The sequence below is a fragment of the Leucopleurus acutus genome (assembly GCF_964270905.1).
Source record: "Leucopleurus acutus genome assembly, chromosome: 18".
NCBI classification, from domain to species: Eukaryota; Metazoa; Chordata; class Mammalia; order Artiodactyla; family Delphinidae; genus Leucopleurus; species Leucopleurus acutus.
In genome coordinates, this window is record NC_139160.1 from 32,700,419 (window position 1) to 32,725,756 (window position 25,338).

The 25,338-nt window shown below is 36.6% G+C and overlaps 1 protein-coding gene across 4 annotated transcripts in view; it reads right to left on the reverse strand.

Moving 5' to 3' along the window:
* DIAPH3 (diaphanous related formin 3) overlaps nucleotides 1-25,338 on the reverse strand; it is a gene marked incomplete at both ends in the record, with an annotated part of 563,043 nt that overhangs the window by 394,488 nt on the left and 143,217 nt on the right. For all 4 annotated transcript variants that reach the window (XM_082859704.1, XM_082859703.1, XM_082859702.1 and 1 more), the window contains 2 exons: nucleotides 270-339; nucleotides 425-499. In XM_082859704.1, the coding sequence (XP_082715830.1) occupies nucleotides 270-339; nucleotides 425-499 (145 nt within the window). The remainder of the gene's footprint in view (nucleotides 1-269; nucleotides 340-424; nucleotides 500-25,338) is intronic.

Below are 25,338 nucleotides of genomic sequence, written 5' to 3' on the forward strand. Positions count from 1 at the left end.
GAGGAAGGACAGGAGGAAAAGAAAATTAATCTGCGCATGAAGGGTTAAGCACCAGAAGAGGATGTATTCATCCCCAAGTTTCTCCTGTTGAGAGAGTTGATTTGATAGAAAACTAGAAATCAATACTTCAATATTTTTTCCATTATATACTGAAGAGCTTATCAAAGCAATGCATCACTTTAGTGCAAATTCTATATTACATAACTCTTCTTTCATAAGAATTTCTGTAAGAACTGATAAAGGACAACTACAATTACCTATGTACATACCTGGGTGTTCATCAAGGCCTTTAGACACTGTATGACTTTGTGCTGATTCTTCTTTATAATTTTTTCTTGTCTGCATAAAAGATATCAATGTTGGAATCATACCTGGATTACAATATGTAATTTGTATGGAATCATACTTACATTACAATACTTACATTTTGCCACTAATCAGCTTTTCCAAAATGTCCAGTAATAATCCAAGCCCCTCATGTCCAAAGCTCTCCACCCAACTGAAAAACAGAAGAAAGGGTAGTCATATATTAAGTCAGTATTCTAGTTTGGAATATCACAATAACGCTATATACTCACAAATATTTTGCACTTGTTATATTCTAGTCATAAATACAATAAAAGAATAACATTATGTGTAAAATCATTCATGATTCATAATCTTTGTGAAAAAAGGAGTGATGACGTGGTAAGCCAGTGATGTGCTGAACCCAGCTTGCACTTGGCTTGTGAGAGCTGAGTGTGCCCAGCTCTTCCATGCCCCATGTCCATTGACATCATGTTAGTAGCTTAAAACCTGCCATGTTGGAAGTATTGACACTACAGAAATGAGCAAATGCTGCCAATCAGAGTATCCCCTCACCCAGAGCCGGCTGTTAAACATTTAACAGCACACCACTGGATAAGCCTCACTCTGGACTATTCCAAAGAGCAGAAATTGGGCAAGGGAGCAATATTTAAAGAGAAAAGATTCCAGTCTACATAAAGAAAAAGATTACTGAAAAAATTAGTCAAAATATTGTAAAAGCATGTTCTAGGAGAATTTTCCAAACCACTAAAATACATCTTTATAAATGTTAACAATTTCTTAAATTTCAACGTTCAGTTGTACTTTTAAAAAGAGCTTTATCATTATTTTTATTTATTATTTATTTATATTTTTTTGCGGTACGCAGGCCTCTCGCTGTTGTGGCCTCTCCCGTTGCGGAGCACAGGCTCCAGACGCGCAGGCTCAGCGGCCATGGCTCACGGGCCCAGCCGCTCCGCCGCATGTGGGATCTTCCCGGACCGGGGCACGAACCCGTGTCTCCTGCATTGGCAGGTGGACTCTCAACCACTGTGCCACCAGGGAAGCCCTATCATTATTTTTAAATAAATATTTTCATCTTGACCCAACCACCTCTATTCCATTAAACCCATTAATATAATCAAAGTATGTATGTAATTAGGATAGCAGTGCCAATAGACAACAGCTCACCTTGATTATAGGAAAACCACCTTAGGACAAATCAGTGTTGATTTGAAAAGCCTAGCACAATAAATAAAATAATGTTAACAATAAGTCTTCCAAAAAGTAGAGGAAAGAAAAAGATATAATATGCTATATATGTGTATTTCTTTGTATATATGTGCTTGTATACATATTTGTTTGTATGTATGATTTTATGTGTGTATGTGTGTCTGTGTGTAGCCTTTGAAAAATGGAATATTAATAACAAACTTTCATCCAATAATCAAAAGCAGGATGTTATAAAGAATAAAAAATTTAAGTCACATACCAGCTTATAATGCCATTTTCTTACTTAAGACACAATATTAATTCCTTAGAAAATAAGAGTAAACACTAAATGTAATATATTTGCATGAAAAATAAAAATATTATTTTAAAAATTCCAGGGACTTCCCTGGTGGTCCAGTGGTTAAGACTCGGCACTTCCACTGCAGGGGGCGCAGGTTTGATCCCTGGTTGTGGAACTAAGAGCCCCCATTTCTGGCATGGTGTGGCCAAAAATTAAAAAAAAAAAAAATTCCCTCTTCTTCACTTGTACACTTCTGTGAACACGGCTTAATCACCTACAAATAGTCAGAGTTTCTGATTTTAACCACCCCCCCACAAAGAAAAGAATTTGCCATTTAGATTGGCAGACTCATCTCAGACTATTTTACTCATCTCTTCTCTATGAAAACCACAGAATAACTAATTCAAGAATGCACTTAAACAGGAAAGATACTCCATGTAAAAGAAAAGAATGAAGATCACTATTATAGCTAAGGTGAAGAAAAAAAGTTCAGTATAAGTTGGTGTTTTCAAACCAGGATGCTACTTCAAAAGTTAAGAGTTTACTCTCCACTATCAGCATCGCACAGATTACTTGTAGGCATTTCAAATCTTGCTTTCATATTTCATGAAAACGCCTACAGCATCCCACTTAACTGTTTGCCTTGTTGACATCCAATTCTGTATTTATTCTTATTTCACTTGCAACAGGGAAGCTTGAAATCAAACATGCAAGGAGTAATTTGAACGTTTTACTTGGGCTGGAACTGAGATGTGTGGACAGACTGTTCATCAGACCCTCCTGTCTTAGTACCTCACAGTAAGACTTCAGTATTTTGTTTGAAGTGTTTCTCAACAATCTCTATATTCAAAAGTATATCCATTAAGATATCGTAAAGCTAATATAAATGGTTTAGGATTCTTCATACTGCTATCACCTTCAATCATCATACAGAATAAAGTTACTATTCCTAAAACTGCCTTATAACAAAATATACAAAGTATTTTAAAATTATGTTAATGTAACAAAAAGATTTTCTTGCACATGATATGCTCATGTTGGAGTCCACTATAAAATTCAGGAAGCATATCAATCCAGGTAAATCAAGTCTGAGTAATAAATAATAGAACACAGCTATTTTGAAGATTTATCACCCTATTATAACAACTATTTAACTATACAATACTGGGACCCACAGAATTTCTCAAATCAACTATTTCTGGACCCACTAAATAACTCTCTTCTACAATGCAGAACATGAGTCATTAAAGTAAAACTTATATCCACTCATGCATATTACATATGAACTAATTCTCTATAAAAGAAACTTACTAAGGTTGAATGTAAAGAAGCATTATACCCAGTTACTTTACACTACAACCTTTTAACTCACGGTGGGAATTAATTTCTTGACAATGATAATATCAGAGAGATTGGCAACAGCCTTCTGAAAGCCAGACTATACTTTACATCATAAAACACATCAATAACAAGGAAAGTCAGACAGCATGCAGGGAAAGGAAGATAAGATGCTTGATAACAAAAGAAACACTAATATGTGAACATAAAAAGAAAGCTGATGAAAATACTTACTGAAAAGGTAATATTATAATACAAACTAAATGTGCATAAAAAGTTTCCATGTTTTTCTTAAAAATTTGCAAGGCCAACATATTCTTGTATTAACAAGTTATCATTCACAAACCCATTCTCTCAAAACCCTTGCCCTCACCCCTATTATTTTCAGCAATGTTATTTTTAAGAATAGGAGCAAATATCATTTCCTATCTCTTCTGGAAAAGATGTTCAAGATAAAAAAGTGATATTGAGTAGGCAGGTCTGCAGTGCTGACAGAGGTTTATTAAAATCGATAGCTTTCTACAGAAGTGAAAAATTTCTCATCATCAATGTAAGAAGCAACCTGGAAAAAAATTATCAACTGATCTATAAATGATCAATATTCAGGAAACAAAATCTGTGCTATTTATTCTGTGCCTGACAGCATAGTGCCATAGGGCATTATGTGGTTTAACTAAAACACCTGCATTCATGGATGAATAAGCACTGGGCAAATGTTTTTTTTATTTGTGAATAGAAATGACAGAGATTAGTATGACGTGTAATGGAAAAAAAAAAAACGCTTTAAAACAGCAGAAAGTAATGTGCTAAGTACTAATTTAACACAAAATCTACCTCTTAAAATTCCATAACGGGAGAAGGTGAGATTTCCACTATTGAGAAACAACGGAAATGAGCTGCAGCTGCTCACGGGAGAACTGAAAGATCGAGATACAGAGCTCAATGATATGGGTGCAGTACATCAGACACAACTTCTTTCACAGGAAGAGGATCGGCAGAAAGCATTGACTTTGGAAGAATGTTGCAGCAAATTAGAAGGAAACTTTATGTCTTGATTCCATCAAGGACGAATCTGAGAAATGAAAACTGACAACAACTCTCTCGGACACCTTAACCGGACAGCAGCTACTATTAGAAGCCCTATTTTTGAAGAGAGAGGGATGCCTACTGTCCCCATTCCTCAGAGAGGGTGATCACAGAGAGGACATTCAGATGTTAATCCTGTGGTTTGTGAGCAACTTGTATTTTCTAGAGATTTCACAATGGAACTATCCATTAAAAAACTACTGCTAGGGTGGACCTTCAAAATGGTGGAGAAGTAAGACATGAGACCACCTTCCTCCCCACAAGTACATGAAAAATACATCTATGTGTGGAACAACTCCTACAGAATGCTGGCAGAGGACCTCAAACGTCCCAAAGGGTAAGAAAATCCCCACGTACCTGGCCATGTACTGACAGGGTCTTGGTGCTCCAGCCTGGTGTGAGGCATGAGCCTCTGATGTAGGAGAGTGGAGTTCAGGACACTGGACCACCAGAGACCTCCTGGCCCGATGTAATATCAATCGGTGAGAGCTCTCCCAGAGACCTAAGACCCAACTCCACCCAATGGCCAGCAAGCTCCAGTGCTGGACGCCCCAAGCCAAACAACTAGCAAGAAATCAAACAATCCTTTAGGCAGAGGGGCTCCCTAAAATCGTAATAAGTTAACAGACATCACAAAACACACCATGTGACACAGCCCTGCCCACCAGAAAGACAAGATGCAGCCACACCCACCAGAACACAGGCACCAGTCCCCTCCACCAGGAAGCCTACACAAGCCACTGAACCAACCTTACCCACTGGGTGCAGACACCAAAAGCAACAGGAACTATGAACCTGAAGGCTGCAAAAAGGAGACCCCAAACACAGTAAGTTAAGCAAAATGGGAAGACAGAGAAATATGCAGCAGATGAAGGAGCAAGAAAAAAACCCACCAGACCAAACAAATGAAGAGGAAATAGGCAGTCTACCTGAAAAAGAATTCAGAGTAATGATAGTAAAGATGATCCAAAATGTTGGAAATAGAATGGAGAAAATACAAGAAACACTTAACAAGGACATAGAAGAACTAAAGAGCAAACAAACAATGATGAACAACATAACAAGTGAAATTAAAAGTTCTCTAGAAGGAACCAATAGAAGAATAACTGAAGCAGAAAAAAATGGATAAGCAAAGTGGAAGATAAAATAGTGGAAATAACTACCACAGAGCAGAATAAAGAAATAAGAATGAAAAGAATTGAGGGCAGTCTCAGAGACTTCTGGGACAACATTAAATGCACCAACATTCGAATTATAGGGGTCCAAGAAGAAGAAGAGAAAAAGAAAGGGTCTGAGAAATATTTGAAGAGATTATAGTTGAAAATTTCCCTAACGTGGGAAAGGAAATAGTTAAGTCCAGGAAGTGCAGAGAGTCCCACACAGGATAATTCCAAGGAGTAATACGCAAAGACACATATTAATTAACTGTCAAAAATTAAATACAAAGAAAAAATATTAAAAGCAGCAAGGGAAAAACAACAAATAACATACAAAGGAATCCCCATAAGGTTAACAACTGATCTTTCAGCAGAAACTCTGCAAGCCAGAAGGGAGTGGCAGGACATATTTAAAGTGATGAAAGGGAAAAACCTACAACCAAGATTACTCTACCCAGCAAGGATCTCATTCAGATTTGACAGAGAAGTTAAAACATTTACAGATAAGCAAAAGCTAAGAACATTCAGCACCACCAAACCAGCTTTACAACAAATGCTAAAGGAACTTCTCTAGGCAGTAAGCACAAAAAAAGGAAAAGACCCACAAAAACAAAACAATTAAGAAAGTGGTACTAGGAACATACATATCAATAATTACCTTAAATGAAAATGGAGTAAATGTCCCAACCAAAAGATATAGATAGACTGGCTGAATGAATGCAAAAACAAGACCCATATATATGCTGTCTACAAGAGACCCACTTCAGACCTAGGGACACATACAGACTGAAAGTAAGAGGATGGAAAAAGATATTCCATGAAATGGAAATCAAAACAAAGCTGGAGTAGCAATTCTCATCAGACAAAACAGACTTTAAAATAAACATTATTACAAGAGACAAAGAAGGACACTACATAATGATCAAGGGATCAATCCAAGGAGATATAACAATTGTAAATATTTATGCACCCAACATAGGAGCACCTCAATACATAATGCAAATGCTGACAGCCAAAAAAGGGGAAATTGACAGTAACACAATAATAGTAGGGGACTTTAACACCCCATTTCACCAATGGACACATCATCCAAAATGAAAATAGATAAGGAAACACAACCTTTAAAAGACACATTAAACAAGATGGACTTAACTGATATTTATAGGACATTCCACCCAAAAACACCAGAATACACTTTCTTCTCAAGTGCTCATGGAATATTCTTCAGGATAGATCATATCTTCGGTCACAGATCAAGCCTTGGTAAATTTAAGAAAATTGAAATCATATCAAGTGTCTTTTCCCACCACAACTCTATAAGACTAGATATCAATTACAGGGGAAAAAAACTGTAAAAAACATAAACACACGGAGGGTAAACAATACAGTACTAAATAACCAAGAGATCACTGAAGAAATCAAAGAGGACATTAAAAAATACCTAGAAACAAATAAACAACCTAACCTTACACCTAAAGCAATTAGAGAAAGAAGAAACAAAAAACCCCAAAGTTAGCAGAAGGAAAGAACTCATAAAGATCAGATCAGAAATAAATGAAAAAGAAATGAAGAACACAATAGCAAAGATCAATAAAACTGAAAGCTGGTTCTTTGAGAAGAAAAACAAAATTGATAAACCACTAGCCAGACTCATCAAGAAAAAAAGGGAGAAGACTCAAGTCAACAGAATTAGAAATGAAAGAGAGAAGTAACAACTGACACTGCAGAAACACAAAGGATCATGAGAGATTACTACAAGCAACTCTATGCCAATAGAATCGACAACCTGGAAGAAATGGACAAATTCTTAGAAAGGCACAACCTTCCAAAACTGAACTAGGAAGAAATGGAAAATATGGACAGACGAATCACAAGTAATGAAATTGAAACTGTGATTAAAAATTTTCCAACAGGGCTTTGCTGGTGGCGCACTGGGTGAGAAGCCACCTGCCAATGCAGCGGACACAGGTTCAATCCCAGGTCCGGGAAGATCCCACATGCCATGTGTGGCATAACTACTAAGCCTATGCTCTAGAGCCCATCAGCTACAACTACTGAGCCAACGCACCTAGAACCCGTGCCCCACAGCAAGAGAAGCCACCACAACGAGAAGCCTGCAGGTGGCATGAAAGACCCAAAACAGCCAAAAATAAATAAATTTTTTTTTTTTAAAAATCTTCCAAAAACAAAAGCCCAGGACCAGATGCCTTTACAGGCGAATTCTATCAAACTTATAGAGAAGAGCTAACAGCTATCCTACTCAAACTCTTCCAAAATATAGCAGAGGGAGGAACACTCCCATAATCATTCTACGAGGTGACCATCACCCAGATACCAAAATCAGACAAAGATGTCACAAAAAAGGAAAACTACAAACCAACATCACTGCTGAACATAGATGCAAAAATCCTCAACAAAATACTAGCAAACAGAATCCAACAGCACATTAAAAAGATCATACACCATGACCAAGTGGGGTTTATCACACGGATGAGAGGATTCTAAAATATACGCAAATCTATCAATGTGATACACCATATTAACAAACTGAAGGGTAAAAACCATACAATAATCTCAATAGATGCAGAAAAAGCTCTTGACGAAATTCAACACATATTTATGATAAAAACTCTCCAGAAAGTAGGCATAGAGGGAACTTACTTCAACATAATAAAGGCCATATATGGCAAACCCACACTCAACATCGTTCTCAATGGTGAAAAACTGAAACCATTTTCTCTAACATCAGGAAAAAGACAAGGATACCCACTCTCACCACTATTATTCAACATAGTTTTGGAAGTTTTAGCCACAGCAATCAGAGAAGAAAAAGAAATAAAAGGAATCCAAATCAGAAAAGAAGAACTAAAACTGTCACTGTTTGCAGATGACATGATACTGTACATAGAGAATCCTAAAGATGCTACCAGGAAACTACTAGAGCTAATCAATGAATCTGGTAAAGTAGCAGGATAAAAAATTAATGCACAGAAATCTCTTGCATTCCTATATACTAATGAGGAAAAAATCTGAAAAGAAATTAAGGAAACACTGCCATTTACCATTGCAACAAAAAGAAAAAATACCAAGGAATAAACCTACCTAAGGAGAAAAAAGACCTGTATGCAGAAAACTATAAGACACTGATGAATGAAACCAAACACGATACAAACAGATGGAGAGATATACCATATTCTTGGATTGGAAGAATCAACATTGTGAAAATGACTATACTACCCAAAGCAATCTACAGATTCAATGCAATCCCTATCAAACTACCACTGGCATTTTTCACAGAATTAGAACAAAAACTTTCACAATTTGTATGGAAACACAAAAGACCCCGAATAGCCAAAGCAATCTTGAGAAAGAAAAATAGAGCTGAAGGAATCAGGCTCCCTGAATTCAGACTATACTACAAAGCTACAGTAATCAAGACAGTATGGTACTGGCACAAAAACAGAAATATAGATCAATGGAACAGGATAGAAAGCCCAGACATAAACCCATGCATATATGGTCACCTTATCTTTGACAAAGGAAGCAGCAAAAGACAATGCAGAAAAGACAGCCCCTTTAATAAGTGGTGCTGGGAAAACTGGACAGCTACAAATAAAAGAATAAAATTAGAACATTTTGTAACACCATACACAGAAATAAACTCAAAATGGATTAAAGACATAAATGTAAGGCCAGACACTGTCAAACTCTTTACAGAAAAAGTTAGGAGGAACACTCTTTGACATAAATCACAGCAAGATCCTTTTTGACCCACCTCCTAGAGAAATGGAAATAAAAGTAAACAAATGGGACCTAATGAAACTTAAAAGCTTTTGCACAGCCAAAGAAACCATAAACAAGACGAAAAGACAACCCTCAGAATGGGAGAAAATATTTGCAAAAGAAGCAACTGACAAAGGATTAATCTCCAAAATATACAAGCAGCTCATGCAGCTCAATATCAAAAAAGCAAACAACCCAATCCAAAAATGGGCAGAAGATCTAAATAGACATTTCTCCAAAAAAGATATATAGATTGCCAACAAACACGTGAAAGAATGCTCAATATCACTAATCATTAGAGAAATGCAAATCAAAACTACAATGAAGTATCACCTCACACCAGTAAGAATGGCCATCATAAAAAAATCTACAAACAATAAATGCTGGAGAGGGTGTGGAGAAAAGGGAACCTTCTTGCACTGTTTGTGGGTATGTAAATTGATACAGCCACTCTGGAGAACAGTATGGAGGTTCCTTGAAAAACTAAAAATAGAACTACCATATGACCCACCAATCCCACTATTGGGCATATACCCTGAGAAAGCCATAATTCAAAAAGACACATGCACGCCAATGTTCATTGCAGCACTATTTACAATAGCCAGGACACAGAAGCAACCTAAGTGTCTATCGACAGACGAATGGATAAAGAAGATGTGGCACATATATACAATGGAATATTACTCAGCCATAAAAAGAAATGAAATTGAGTTATTTGTAGTGAGGTGGAGGGACCTAGAGCCTGTCATACAGAATGAAGTAAGTCAGAAAGAGAAAATCAAATACAACATTCTAACACATATATATGGAATCTAAAAAAAAAAAAATTGTTCTGACGAACCTAGGGGCAGGACAGGAATAAAGATGCAGACATAGAGGATGGACATGAGGACATGGGGAGGCGGAAGGGTAAGCTGGGACGAAGTGAGAGAGCAACACTGACATATATACACTACCAAATGTAAAATAGATAGCTAGTGGGAAGCACCTGCATCTCACAGGGATATCAGCTTGGTGATTTGTGACCCCCTAGAAAGGTGGGATAGGGAGGGTGGGAGGGAGATGCAAGAGGGAGCGGATATGGGGATATATGTATATGTATAGCTGATTCACTTTGTTATACAGCAGAAACTAACACACCAGTGTAAAGCAATTATACTCCAATAAAGATGTTTAAAAAAAAAAGTTCCGTAACTGGAAATACCAAACCCTTCTCTTTTAATTGCTTCAAGAAAAACTTCTAAATGTATTACCATTTAGCACTTCCTAGTAGGGGTCTCAATGTAGGAGAAAAAAAGAGGTGAAAAGGTGACAGAAGAAATAAAAAGAGGGAGAGGGGCAACTGGTCTCTAGGATTAAATGTTCAAACCACCTTCAAATGTTCAAAGCAGCTTAGGATTGGAAATTGTTATTGCTTCCAGAGACAGAGGATGAAATCAAAAGTGCAGAGTGGTTTACAGTGTAATTTTGGGTTTATGAAGCAAATACAGTCACCTCATAAAGCAGAAATGGTAATCAGGTCTCAAATTTACTTCCTGGCCAAAGGAACAAATCACCATCTATATGTTTCCCATAGACTAAAGTTAAAGTTATTACCTCTCTTCCCAAATGTGCTCTAAGGAAGAGAAAGACAAATGCATCATGGATTGTCAGAGTTGGAATAAACCTACCAGATCATAAGGGCAACCTCACCTGTTACATACACCTGCAGGACAGGGACTATTTCTTATTTGTCTTTAAATCCCAGCACCTAGCACATATTAAGCACTAAAATAGTTTTGGAATGAAAGTGAAACTCCTTCCACTTTTATATACAGTTGACCCTTGAACAACACAGGGCTTAAGGCCACTGACCCTCCATTTAGTCAAAAATCGGTGTATAACTTATAGTAAGCCCTCCACATCTGTATCTGCAGTACCTCCATATCCGCAGTTCAGCATCCTCAGATTCAACCAACCTCAGATTGTGTAGTATAGTAGTATCTACAATGGAAAGAAATCTGCTTATAAGTGGACCCACGTAGTTCAAACCTATGTTGTTCAAGGGTCAACTGTATAAGGAAAGGGACACAGAGAGAAGTTAAGGTCGCTTAGAAATAGCACTAAGTCTGCCGATGCATGCCCTGGCTCATGACCTTAACTTTATATATTTAGAAAAAGGCACCAAGTGATGACGCATTCCACGCAACATCACTGACACTGTGTCAATCTTCATGCCAGAAACATCAATTCTGATTCTAGAACTGGTACTTATACATACTTAACCAAGAAGGATAAATCTGAGTCCCTGTCCTACATCACACTTTAGGACTTGACTGACTGCTGCTCAAAGGATGATGTTTCACCACTACTAAAACAAATGCTCATTAACTAAGTCAGTCAGCCTTTAGTAGGGGCGCACTGTGTGCTCAATACTGCACTAGGGATGAGAAATACAAAGCTGAATAAAACATGTTCTCTGCCCTTGAAAAAATTCACAGACTACTGGTTGAAACAAATGTCGAGCAAAATTATTTCCATAATGTAAGACACGCTATAATCATGGTGCTAAGGGAACAGAAAGAAGGTGCAGCACCTACCTCTCCTGGGAACAAAGCAGCTGATGTCTGCCCTGAGTCTTGATGGATAAGTCACAGAAAGAAAGAGAAGTCGCTAAGCCAGAGGGAATACATGCAAAAACATTAAATATGAAAGGCATGGCCTGTGCTAAGCACAAGTGGCTGTATCTGAGATAAAAAACCAAACAGGTAGGAAGGAGCTTGTGAAAAACCTATATACAGTCAGCACTCCATATCCATGGGATCAACAAATTGCAGATCAAAAACATTTGAAAAAAAGAAAATTCCAAAAAGTTCAAAAGGCAAAAGTTGAACTTGCTACACACCAGCAACTATTTACATAGCATTTCTGTTGTATTTACAACTATTTGCCTAGCCTTTACATTATTAGGTATTATAAGTAATCTAGAGATGATTTAAAGTATACAGGAGAATGTACATAGGTTATATGCAAATACTATACTATTTTATGTAAGGAACTTGCGCATCCTCAGATTTTGGTACTGATCCCCCACAGATACCAAGGGATGACTGAACAATGCCATGGGCAATAAGAAGCCACTACAGGGTTAGGCATACGTGGTAGACAGAGTAATCCCACCCCTACCCCTCAAAGATGGCCATGTCCCAACATCAGAACCTATGAATACCCTACATAGCAAAGGGGGAATTAAAAACGGAATTAAGGTTGCTACCAGATGATTTTAAAATAGGGAGATTACTCTAGATTATCCAGATGGACCAAATCTAATTACGTAATTCATTAAAGCTGAGACCCTTTCCCAGGTGGGTTAGAGATATGAAATGGAAGAAAGGAGATTCAAAGCATGAGATGGACTCAACCTGCCTTTACAGGCTTTAAAGATGGAGGAAGGGGAATATGAACCAAGGAATGTGGGTGGAATCTAAAAAGCTGAGACAACCCTAAACTGACAGCTAGCAAGGAAACAGGGATGCCAGTCTCACGAATGCAGGGAATTGAATTCTGCTAATAACCCAAATGATCAAGCAAACAGGGTTGAGTCTCCTCATTCTTGAACACACAACATGTCTCCATTTATTAAGACCTTCTTTGATTTCCTTCACCATGATTTTGTAGTTTTCAGCATAAAAGTCCTGTACACAATTTGTTTAGACTTACACCAGAGTATTTTGTTTGTTTGTTTGTTTTGGAGCAGTGGTAAATAGTGTTGTTTTCCAAAAGTCATTGCTAGAATATAGAAATACAATTGATCGTTTTGTTCAGGTAAAAAACAGATAATATAAATTTACCCTCTGAATATTTAAGTGTTCAGTACAGTACTGTCAACTGCATTCCCACTGTTGTACAACAGAGCTCTAAAACTTTTCCTCTTGTGAAACGCAATTGATTTCTGTTTATCCTGAATCCTGAAATCTTGCTGAACTCAGTGATTAGTTCTAGTTCAAAAAGTTCTTTGAACTTCTCTGTGTAAACAACTATGTCACCTGTAAATAGGGACAGTTTTATTTCTTCCTTTCTGATTCAGATGTGTTTTATTTCATTGTGGCCTCATTGCTCTGGCGAGAACTTCTAGCACTGTGTTAAGAGTGTTAAGAGGGAAAGTCCCTGCTTTGTTCCCAGTCAGAGGGGAAAAGCATTCAGTATTTCACCACTATATACCATAGTAGCTACAGGATTTTTGTAGATTCATGTTATCAAGTTAAAGTACCCCTCTGTATTAGTTTCCTAGGGTTGCTATAACAAAGTATCACACAGTGGGTGACTTAAAACAACAAACTTATTCTCATAGCTCTGGAGTCTGGAAGCTCAAAATTAAATTGTCAGCAGAATCAGGCTCCCACTGAGGCTATGGATAGAATCTTTCTTTGCCCCTCTTAGCTTCTGGTGGTAGCTGTTAATCTAGGATTCCCATACCTCTGTCATCACGCTGTGTGCTCCCGATGTCTCTTTTCTTCTTATAAGGACACCTGTTATATCAGATTAAGAGTCCATTCTACTCCCTATGATCCCATCTTAATTAATCTGCAATAAAGTCACATTTCTAAGGTGCAAGTTAGGACTTAAACATATCTTTCTGGGGAACACAATCCAATCCATAACATCTATTCTTATTTTTATGACAGTTTTTATCATGAAATAGGGGTTAAGTTTTATCAAATGCTTTGTCTGCATCAATTGATATGATCAGGCGACTGTTCTTCTCTAGCCTTGTCCATATAGTATATTACAATAAGGATTTTTGTGTCTATATTCATGATGGACATTGCTCTGTAAAGGTGGAGGTTTCAGGTTTGTTTTTGTTTTGTCTTGTTATTGTTTTTGTCTGGTTTTGCTATCTGTACAAGCTTCATAAATTGCAAACTGTTCCCTGCTCTTGTATTTTCTGGAAGAGACTGTGTAGAATTGATATTATTTTTCTTCAAATATTTGGTAAAATTCTCTAGTGAAATCATCTGTACTTGATCTTTCAAGGAGTTTCAAATTAGTAATTCAATTTCCTTAATAGAGGACTATTCAAATTTTCTATCTCATATTGGGAATGTTGTAGTATTTTATGCTTTTCAAAGAATTGGTCTTTTTCATCTAAGTTGTCAATTTTGTGTGTTTACAGTTGTTTGTAGCATTCCCTTATTACCGTCTTGATGTAGGGTCTATAGTGATATTCTCTGTTTCATTCCTGATATTGGTAACTTGTGTCTTCTCTTTTTTTCCTCATCAATATTAACAAAGGCTTGTCAATTTTATTAATCTCTCCAAAGAGCCAGCTCCTTGATTCACTGATTTACTCTATTGTTTTTCTGGTTTCAATTTAATTGATTTCTGCTGTTTATTATTTCCCTCCTTCTGCTTGCTTTGGGCTTACTTTCTTTTCTTTTTTTTTTAAGATTCTTTTTTTTTGGCGGCACCACACAGCTTGCGGGATCTTAGTTCCCTGACCAGGGATTGAACCCAAGGCCTCGGCAGTGAGAGCACGGAGTCCTAACCACTGGACCACCAGGGAATTCCCTATTTTTTTTAGATTCTTAAGGTGATAACTGAAATTACTAATGTGAGCCTTTTCCTCTTTTCTAATGTATGTGTTTAGTGCTACAGTACTGCTTTAGATGTGTCCCACAAATTTTGAAATGTGGTATTCTCATTTTCATTATGCTTGGTATATTTTTTGTTTCTTTAGAGACTTCTTCTTTGACCCAAGGACTAGATAGAAGTGTGTTGTTTACTTTCCAAATGTTCAGAAGTCTTCCTGTTATCTTTCTGTTAGTGATTTCTAGTTTGAGTCCATTTTGGTGAGAGAACACATTTAGTATGATTTCAATTCTTTTAAATTTGATGAGGTTTGCTCTGTAGCCCAGGATATGGTCTGTCTCGGTATATGTTCTGTGGTAATAAGAAAAGAATGTGTATTCTTTTATCATTGGATGGATTCTTCTATAAATATATGCTTTTGCTTGATGGTGGTGTTGAATTTTTTATACCCTTAGTGATTTTCTGTCCACATGTTGTATCAATTGTTGACTTAGTTGTTAAGTCTCCATATCTAATTGTGGATTTATCTATTTTTCCTTTCAGTTCTATTATTTCTTGTTTCATGTGTTTTGCATATCTGTGATTTGACACATACACATTTAGGATTGAGCTTTTGATATAGAATCAATCTCTTTTACTTCTTTACTCTGAGGTCTAAATTATATTAAAAATAGCCACAACTGCTTTCTTTTGATTAACATTTGTATATATGTCTATTATGCTTTTACTTTCCATTTGCCTATATCAATATATTTGAAGTAAATTTCTAATAGAAAATATATACCTAGTGATATTTTTAATCCAGTCTGCAAATCTCCTTTAATTAGCATATAACCATTTACACCTAATGTAATTATTAATATGTTAAGGTTTCAGTCAACCTTTTTTTTTTTTGGTTTTTGTTTGTTCACTTTATCTTCTTTTTCCTGACTTCCCATGGTTTACTTCAACATGTTTTAGAATTCCATTTTGATTTACCTAATGTGTTTTTCATGTATATCTCTTTGTATGGCCTATTCAGTGTTTGTTCTAGATATTATGTCATAATATGTCACAGTTTATTGGTGTCACCATTTCACAAGTTTGAGTGAATTATAGAAATTTTACCTCCTGTTACAGACTGAAAAGTATTCTTCAAAATTCATATGTCGAAACCCAAACCCACAATGTGACTATATTTGTAGATACGGCCTTTAAAGTGTTAATTAAGGTTAACTGAGGTCATAAGAGTAGGGCCCTGATCCAGTATGATGAGTGTCCTTACAAGAGTAGGAGACACCAGGGATGCAGAGAAAAGGCCAAGTGTGGACACAGTAAGACAGTGGCCGTCTACACGTCTAGGAAAGAGGCCTCAGAAGAAACCAACCCTGCTGGCACCTTGATCTTAAGGTTTCAAGCCTCCAGAACTGTGAGAAAATAAATTTCTGTTGTTTAAGTCATCCAGTCTGTAGTATATTGTTATGACAGCTCTCCCTTTACTCTTCCCATTTATAGAATCATTGTTTTTTAAGTATTTCTTCTACATGGATTCAGAACTACATCAGACAGCATTATAAATTTTGCTTCCACCATCAAACATAATTTACAGAAATCATGAGAAGGAAAGTATATTGTATATACCCTTATCTTTACTTACAGTGTTCTTTTTTTCTTCCTAATATTCCAAGGTTCCTTCTTTTATCTTTTCCTCTGTTTAGAAAATGTTCTTTAGTCATTCTTTTAGGTTAAGTTTACCGGCTACAAATTCTCTTGGTTTTCTTTCATCTAAGTATGTCTTGATTTACCCTTCATTCCTGAAGGGTATTTTCACAGTATGTAAGAGTCTGAGCTGACTGTTCTTTTTTTTCTTCATTTGAAAACTTTTAATGAGGCTTTTGGCCTCCATAGTTTGATGAGAAATCCAATGTCATTCAAATTGCTTTTTCACATAACTAAAGTGTCATTTCTTGCTGCTTGCAAGACTTTTCTCTCTAAAAAATCTTAGCTTTCAGAAGTTTTACTATGATTTGTCTTAGCGTGAATTTCTTTGGGTTTATCCTGTTTGTAGTTCATTCAAGTTTCTTGAATCTGTAGGTTGATGTCTTTTGCCAAATTTGGGGAGTGTGCAGCCATTGTTTCTTCAAATAATTTGATATCCTGCTTTCTTTCTCAAATCCTTCCAGGACTCTGAAGACAGCAATGTTAGATCTTTAGTTATAGTACCATAGGCCCCTAAGGCTCTGTTCTTTTTTTTTTTTTATGTTCTCTCTATTGTTCAGATTAGGTAATTTTTAATTTTTATTATTCTATACTGCAGTTCACCAATCCTTTCCTCTCATTCCTACATTTTGCTATTGAGCCCCCTTCAGTAAGTTTTTTTTTTTTTAATTTCAGTTGCCATATTTTTCACTTCTACAATTTCCATTTGGATCTTTAAAGAAGAATACAGGAAAAAAAAAAGAAGAAGAATAAAGTTTCTCCTATTTCCTTGCTGAAGCTTTCTATTTTCTCTTTTGTTTCAGCATATGCATAATTGCTCATTAGAATAGTTTTATGATGGCTGCTTTAAAAATCCTTGTCAGATAATTCTAATATCTACGTCATCTCAGTACTGACATCTATTAATTATCTTTTTTATCTTATCAGTTTGAGATCTTCCTGCTTCTTGGGATGACAGGTTTTTATATTGAATCCTGGAAATTTTGGGTACCAAGCTAGAATTTGGACCTATTTAAATCTCTTATTTTTAAGCTGGCTTCTTGTGATACTGCTCCAGTAGAGGAGGGAGAGGCAGCACATCAAGACTGCAAGGTGGGAACAGAAGTCCAGGTTCTGCACCTGGCCTCCACTCACATCTCTGAGGAGAGGTTCCCTGTTACTGTGGACATGGTGGGTGTATGGGCTCCCCACCTGGCCACCATGGTACCTCCCTGGCAGGGAAAGATAGGACTGCCTCATTATGCTCACCATGGAACTTCCACTGGCACCAACAAGGGAGGTAGGGAGGAGGGTTATCTTGTTAACCAATGGATTGTGGTGCAAGTTTTGACTCTCTACTTGGTGCCCTATGACACCATCGCAGTGGGGAGAGGGAAGAGCTCCTCGCTATTGCTGTCTGGGCGTCTAAGTCCAGGCTCCCTACTAGGCTTTGATGGTGAGGGTGGGGATGGGGCACTATTTTTCTTCTGTGGTATTTGGTAGGCATACACTGGTTACTGTCACAGTTTTCTGTCTTGCTGGCTGCCCCTTTCATGGTCCCCTGGCTTAAGAGTAGTAGTAGCCTTTTACTGGGATTTTGTCTATGCTTATTAGTATTTCTAGGTTGCTGACTTCTTTAGGTCCAAATCTGGGATCGAAGAGGCAAAAAGAAAATTCACAGAACTCACCACCATGTTGTTCCTTGGGTCCCAAGTTCCCTAGCCTACGTGCCATTTTGTATTTATTTCATATACAATGTCTTATTTTTTTAGTTGTGCTTAGTGAGGAATAGGTAAAAGTACATCTACTTCATCTTCTTAGAAACACAAGTTTGAAACATTTACAGTTAACATGTGAGAATCGGCAGAAACTCCCAACCAAGGCACCTGAGAAAAGGCAGTGAAGATGACATCAAACCTTAAGGAATACACCAGAAACTAATACAACATTGTAAATCAATACTTCATAAATAAATAATTTTTTAAAAAAAACAAATCATAAGAAGAGAGAAAATAGATAAGAGTCAAGGGTCAACTGCTGAAGTGAGGTCAAATAAAAATTGAAAACCATTAAAAGCTGAATTCAAGACCAGTTTATAAATAACTCTGCAATAGTAAAATTCTGATTGCAGAAGAATTAAAAAAAAAAAAGGGTGATTAGAATAGACATAATAAATGTAATAGGGGATAAAGATTTGATGGGAAAAGTCTGAAGGAGAAACAAGAAGAGGTAAACAAACAAATAATTAAAATAGGGTATAACAAGCATTAGGACAAACGTAAGCAAAGGATGCTAAAGAAGCAGGTAAGGTAAGTACCTAATGTGGCAGGGGCTAGAAAAAAATCCTTAATCAAAGAAAATTTTATGCCTACAATCTTCACATGGAAAGATGCTAACATATCTTCAGTTTAAAAAGCAGATATGGTAATATGGTAATTTCTACTTTTTTTCAAAAATATGTGTTTTTGTTCCTTTATAGGAAATGTGTCACGTATGTGGAGCTATACAGACACATTCTTAATTATCTCCTACCTAATCAGCTCACTCATTTACCTGCTGGTTTCCAATCCATGTATGAAACACTGGCTAACATCCATTGCAAAATGAGCATTCCAGGCAAGTGTTCTACTCTCTCATACATCCACATGCTTCTGCTCCCACCAAGAATCAGATGGATTGGTTTCCAAATCCATTTTTGCCAGTTGTACTTATTGCTATAATTATGTAATTTAAACTACATAAACAGACAACATATCATTGGGAAAAGTGTTGTTGTTCCTATGAAAATTAAGTCTAATGCTTTGGAAACATTTTTTAAAAGATGACATTTAAACAGTGCTATAGAAGTAGATGTAGACGCAAGCGTAAATATATTGAGAGATCATCAAAAAGACTTTTTTTTAAAGAGTAAGAATTCTATTCTCAGGTTACTTTGTAGAGCCCCCACTTTCCTGTTCCCCAGTAAAACACCATCATGAGGGCGACAACGCATCATGACTATGGTTTATGCAGTCAGCCTTTGTCTCCTCCAAGAACAGCTCTGGGCTCCACATCGAATATCTACAGAAAAAAATGGATGTTTAAGTTTTGAACTTTTAAAAAAAAAGGGTATATGTGAATCATTTAGTTTATGATTCCCTGCTTTAACCAACTTTTTTCAAATAAACAGCAATAGAGGTAAACAAGAGAACCTCCTCACACACACCCACTCCTACCCAAGAAGTTACAGTGTCCAAGTAGGTGATGCTATTCATTTCTCCTTCATTTTGCTTTTGTGTATTGTTTATTTTCCTGCCATGAATTTATATTTTTAATAGTAAGACAGCATTTTTTAATTACGAAAATCAATAATTTTACATGAATGCCTAGGGAAGCACAAAGTTATTTTGCTAAAAATCAACATAAGGAGCTTCTTGAAAGAGGAAAAAATACATCACCGGTCACATGTGACAAAGTAACAAATTTCAGACCTTAAACTTAGAAGGCCAGCTTTAATATGTATAATATCCAGATCCAATTTACATTCCCATGTCAGAGCAATATATCACCAATGCCGAATATAATTATAGCTTATTTTAAGCTTTCATTTTTACCTACTCTTAGCAAGGTGACTAATTACTTAAGATGAAGAGTTCTGGGGAGAGTACAAAGCAATTAACATGCTCTGTAGGGCAAAACAAACATACACCTACATCCCATTCAACAGGCCATCCACAAAAATGACACCAAATTATACAGGTGGATAGGGAATTTAGGAACTAAATAATGTTCTGATTGTAAAATCTACCAAACTTCAAAATACAACCATTAACGTATATTTTCTAGGAATTGACTTTTAAAGAAATTATGTATTTAAAACTAGCTATTTATTCCCCCCTCTAATATTAGATGAAATAATGAAGTAACAAACTGAATAATCCATTCTCATAGTTACTTTTTAGCTACAACATATTCAAGGGTATAAAATGTCTAGAGAAAGTATTCCAAATAAAATGTAAAGAAAACCAGATGAACTGCAATGACGAAAAACAAAGCACTTTATACAAGAAACATGAGTTCTTTATCTTTAGATGAAAAGATAGCAGGAGAACTACAGATTTAAAATAACATAATCACTATGCACTCTAATGAAAACTTAAGCCTACTATTAAAAGTAACATATTGCAGAAATTGCAATAGTTTAAAACTATTAAATAGTTTAAGTATTAGTAAGCAAATTTCTTAGTATCAAATGCATCATTACTTTAGGAAAGCAGTAACTGAATTATTCATTTTAGTATTAGTAAGCAAATTTCTTAGTATCAAATGCATCATTACTTTAGGAAAGCATTAACTGAATTATTCATTTTAAGTACAGACTAATTTGACAGCCAACAAATGGGGAAAGAAAAATTGTCATCACACTTCAGGCCTTCCACCATCTGTTCCCACCCTAAATACTTGCTACTACTGCCCAATACTAGTCCAACAGATCAGATCAGTCCATAAATTTAATTATTAAGTCCATAATCTGCCCTTAATTCTGTCAAGTTCATTCCTAGCTTCACTCATAATGCTCCCCTCCACAGAATTACCTCTTCTCTAACCAATGAAACGATTTCATCTTTCAAGGGCCAGTTCAAGTTTCCTCCTTGTTTGAACTCTCACTAATTTAAGTTTCTCCATTTGTTCAAAGGGTTTCATTCCCATGATCCCAGATATTCCTCCAGTTACTGCCCATTTATTTCTCTCCTTTCTTTTATAGCAGAAGGTCTCAAATGATTTCATCACAGGTGTAATCAGTACATCTTCATCCATTCACTCCATCTCACTTCAATCTGGCTTCTGCCACGCAGACTCCACAAAATTACTTTTCTCAAAGGTCACTAACAGCCCTCCCCTTGCTAATTCCCACTGTATTACCTTGCCCCACCTCAGCAGCATTCTATGTGGTTTGCCACCCCCTTCTTTTGAAACACTCTTCCTCTCTTAGGTTCAGGAAATCAGCCTCCTGGTTTTTCCTCCTCCCCACCAGCCAGAGCTCAATCTGTTTCCCTGGCTTCTCCTCCCTTTCTGGGCCACAAATAATTGCTGAGTTCCTCAGAGCTTCTTCCAGGAACTCTTCTGTACCTTGCTCTCTTTCCAGATGCATGTGCACAGATACACACACCCCAGCCCTGGATCTCTGCCATTCTCAGAGCTTTATGTACAATCCACATATAAACAACAGTACATATCTCCACTCCACAGTTCTCCACTGAGCTGCAGACTCACATATCTGGCTCCTTGCCTGATATCTCAAATTGTGAAACTCTTGGACATATCAAACTTAACATGTTTAAAAGAGATATTTGATTTTCTTCTCCAAAATGCATGGAATCAGTAACAATTATTTTCCTCTCTCCCAGCATGGATGACAAATGTCGCCTGCCATGCACGAAGGATGTTGTAGACATCAGCCTCTGTAGCCACCCCCAATGGTGCACCTTGAGGGGATTCAGGATGGAGAAAAACATGATACTGGCCCTGGATAGTTAAGGTGCATAACAAAGGAACAATTTCGACAAGCCCAGACTCTTGCATCTTCCCATACACAGAAAACTGCTAAATTCATTAACTTGAGATGTCTGGTTTTCTTTAATTAGCAGTAATTTTTAGATATTCTGACTACCTGGGTTTTTTTTTTTTTTTTTTACAAAAGCTCCTATATATCCTGGCTCCTCCCTTACCTCTTCCGAACAGTCCCTCAGAGCTATCTGAGAGGCTGTCTCCTGGGCTTAAGTCCTCAGTAAGTCTGCTAAATAAAACATAACTCTCAACTTTTAAGTTGTGCAAATTTTTTTCAGTCAACACCAGTTAACAGCACTGCTATCGACCTCTTTGCTCAAGTCAAAAATCCAGGTTTTGGGTTCTCCTTTTCATTCACAGCCCACATCCAATCCATCAACATGTCCTACTGTTTCTACTTCACTTTATCTGCAAAATCCACCCAGCTCCTCGCCCACTACTACAATCCTTATCCAAGCCCCCTCATCCCTCCTGTGGCTACTTCCACAGCCTCCCTTCTGCTCTCCCTGTCCACTCTCTCCCATCTTGAATCTATTCTCTCCACAGAGCAGGAGTGATCTTTTTAAACAGGTAAGTTAGAATACATCACTTCCTGCTTTAAGCTCCTTAATAGCCTCCCACTTACTTAGAATAAAAATCCAATTTCCCTACCATGACTTTAAGACCCTCATGACCGGGTCACTGCCCACCTCTCTGATGGCCCCATCCGCCTGCCACTGTTTCTCCACCTCAGGTCTCTGCTGCCCAGGAGATGCTCCAGGACCAGCACCAATGCCTAAGCTTCTCTTATCTAGTTCCTTGTCCTCCTGATCTCTTAAACTTCACCATCTCAGACATTCTCTGACCAGCTTGCATCTAAAAGCTCTCTATGCTTTACTGTTGGTCCCATACTTTTTCTTGACTGAACTGATGATATCTTTTATTTACTTCTATTTTCTATGACTTTCCCCAGTATGCTTCTTGTTACTGTGGTACCTCACACAGGTAGAATATTACACCCTTGGCTGTACTCTAGTGGCATGTTATCCATGACACATACTTAAGGACTTAATTAGATAAGAGCTGGTGGTACATGTATTCTTTAGTGTTTGTTAGGCATTTCTCTCCAAATGGAATCTGAGCAATGTGAGGACCAGGAGAAGTGCTTGCACCTCTTCTAGTTTTGTAACAGGGAGGTCCATATAGACACTAAAGTACCTGGCCTTCTACCCTGAAGAATGAGCAAGACAGGCTCATGCATATCACTTCATTTCATGCTTTAAGTTCCCTATTCTCTCCTTACTATTTAAGTTCATTTAACCTGCACTCTGATATTCTCTTCTGAGCCCCATATTAAGGTTCTACAACAACAGAACATTTTGTCCCCCTCCTCAGAAATTCACAGCATGACAGAGGAAGCAGCCATACCTAGACTCAAGAGTGAAAAGGCTCAAAACAAATGCACAAAGAAAATTACATGAATTTCTGATCTCTACAACTGTGTTGTCCAATAGGTAGCCACTAGCGACATGTGTATACTTAAATTTAAATTAATTAAAATTTGATTGCTCAGTCACAGTAGCCACATTTCAAGTGCTTGATAGCCACCTGTGATGAGTTCGAAACACCATAGACACAGAGCATTTCCATCGCTGTACAAAGTTACTGGACTTCTGTTCAAATGAGCCTAATTTCTCTTTGGCCCTGCAGAGACACTCCAGGTGACCTTCCTGGTTCTAAGCTTAATGTGAGTGTTTCTTTTCTGTTACCTTTTATAAATTTTAACATACAAAAGATGTTTAACATATGAAAAGTATACCTATTTCTTTCTGATGTATATTACACCTGTAACAAAATAAACAGAAATCTGTGGCCAGTATAAAATTGAGTTTTACTCTATACGATTTTCTGAATCTAAGAAATTAAAACTTCCTTCTATTGCCAATATATTGTGCCTCCTTTAATATTAAGGCCTTTCTTTATTTATAGTTATATATTTCTCTATGTAGAGTTATGTCAGAGAATATCAAGACAAGGATCAACTTACTTAAATTCTTTACTTAAGCCACTCAGCAATATACTCAACACATAATGTCAAGACCAAAAAATTAGTCTCAGAACTAAACTATATAAATTTTCGTTTGTAGGATACCAAATAACTAGAAGCTTTAGTGCCTGCAGTACAAATAATTTTTCCACTGAAAATATTTATCTTTACCAAAGAAACCAAAGTATTCAGTAAATAACATCATACTGATAGCTATTATAGATTTGAACACAGAAGGTTTACATTTCTGAAAACGCAGACTATCATCACCGAAAAGAAGAAAGTTTCTTATATTTTGCCTTTACATCCATAAGAAATTGTTTAAGATTAACAGCAGGTTTTTTTCCCAAATTGCAGTAATCGAATCTTTTCAAATCGTTTTCATTCATATATTCTCCCTTTTATGCCTGAATATCAAACTACTTTGCTTTTAAAAGCAAAAATTTGAGACTCTATGTTACATTGTAACTGACTTTATATTTGAATAGGATTTTTTTTAATTAATCTTGGCTATTCAAACAGCAATTTATATTTCACTTTGAATAGACTGGGAGACATATATTTTAAAATAGATTGGCAGCACTTTACAATTCTAGGACTTTTCATGTCAAGTATAAACTGAGCTATATAGCTCTTATTCAGCATTTGCAGAAAATATGTATTTCTCTGTTAAAAGCAATTACTCTATTTTCGATGTACTCTACTTTTATTGTTAACCTTGCATTCAAAGTCAAAGCTTTAAGATACAGGTAAAGTTAACTTTGAAACCAAATAATTATAATACATTTTAATATATCTATGAGCCAAAGCCAAGCTACAGTATGAATGACAATACACAAAGGAGAAAGCCTCCCAACCAATGGGGAACATTCAACCTTCTAGAGAGTCTCTCAGAAAAATGACACCAGCTTTGGAGCTGTTGTGAAAAATGCATTGGAAAGTAATGGCTTGCCTTTCAAAAATATCAAGTTAGTATTCACTTGAAAACATTAATAACTATTTTCTTCCAGGGCATGTTTTATTAATATTTCACTCATTTAAAGCACTTTGGAAAGAACAGCAAGCAAAATGACCTAAAATTAGAGGTAATTCTCAACAAATATTTCTTTAATAAGTAATACTGTCATAAAAGTTACAAATCCTGAATGATAATTTACACATAAATAATGCAAGGCATAGCCCAAGATATATGGCAATGTCTAAAGAGGTAAAGAAGAATATTAACATCCTACCTTACGCTTTGACTTCTTACTGGAAAACAGCCTGGAAAAAATGCTTGTAAGAGGTAAAAGTAAGCACATCTCTGAGGAAATTTCTGTTTAAAAAAAAACACGAACCTCACTAATATTTTTAATCTA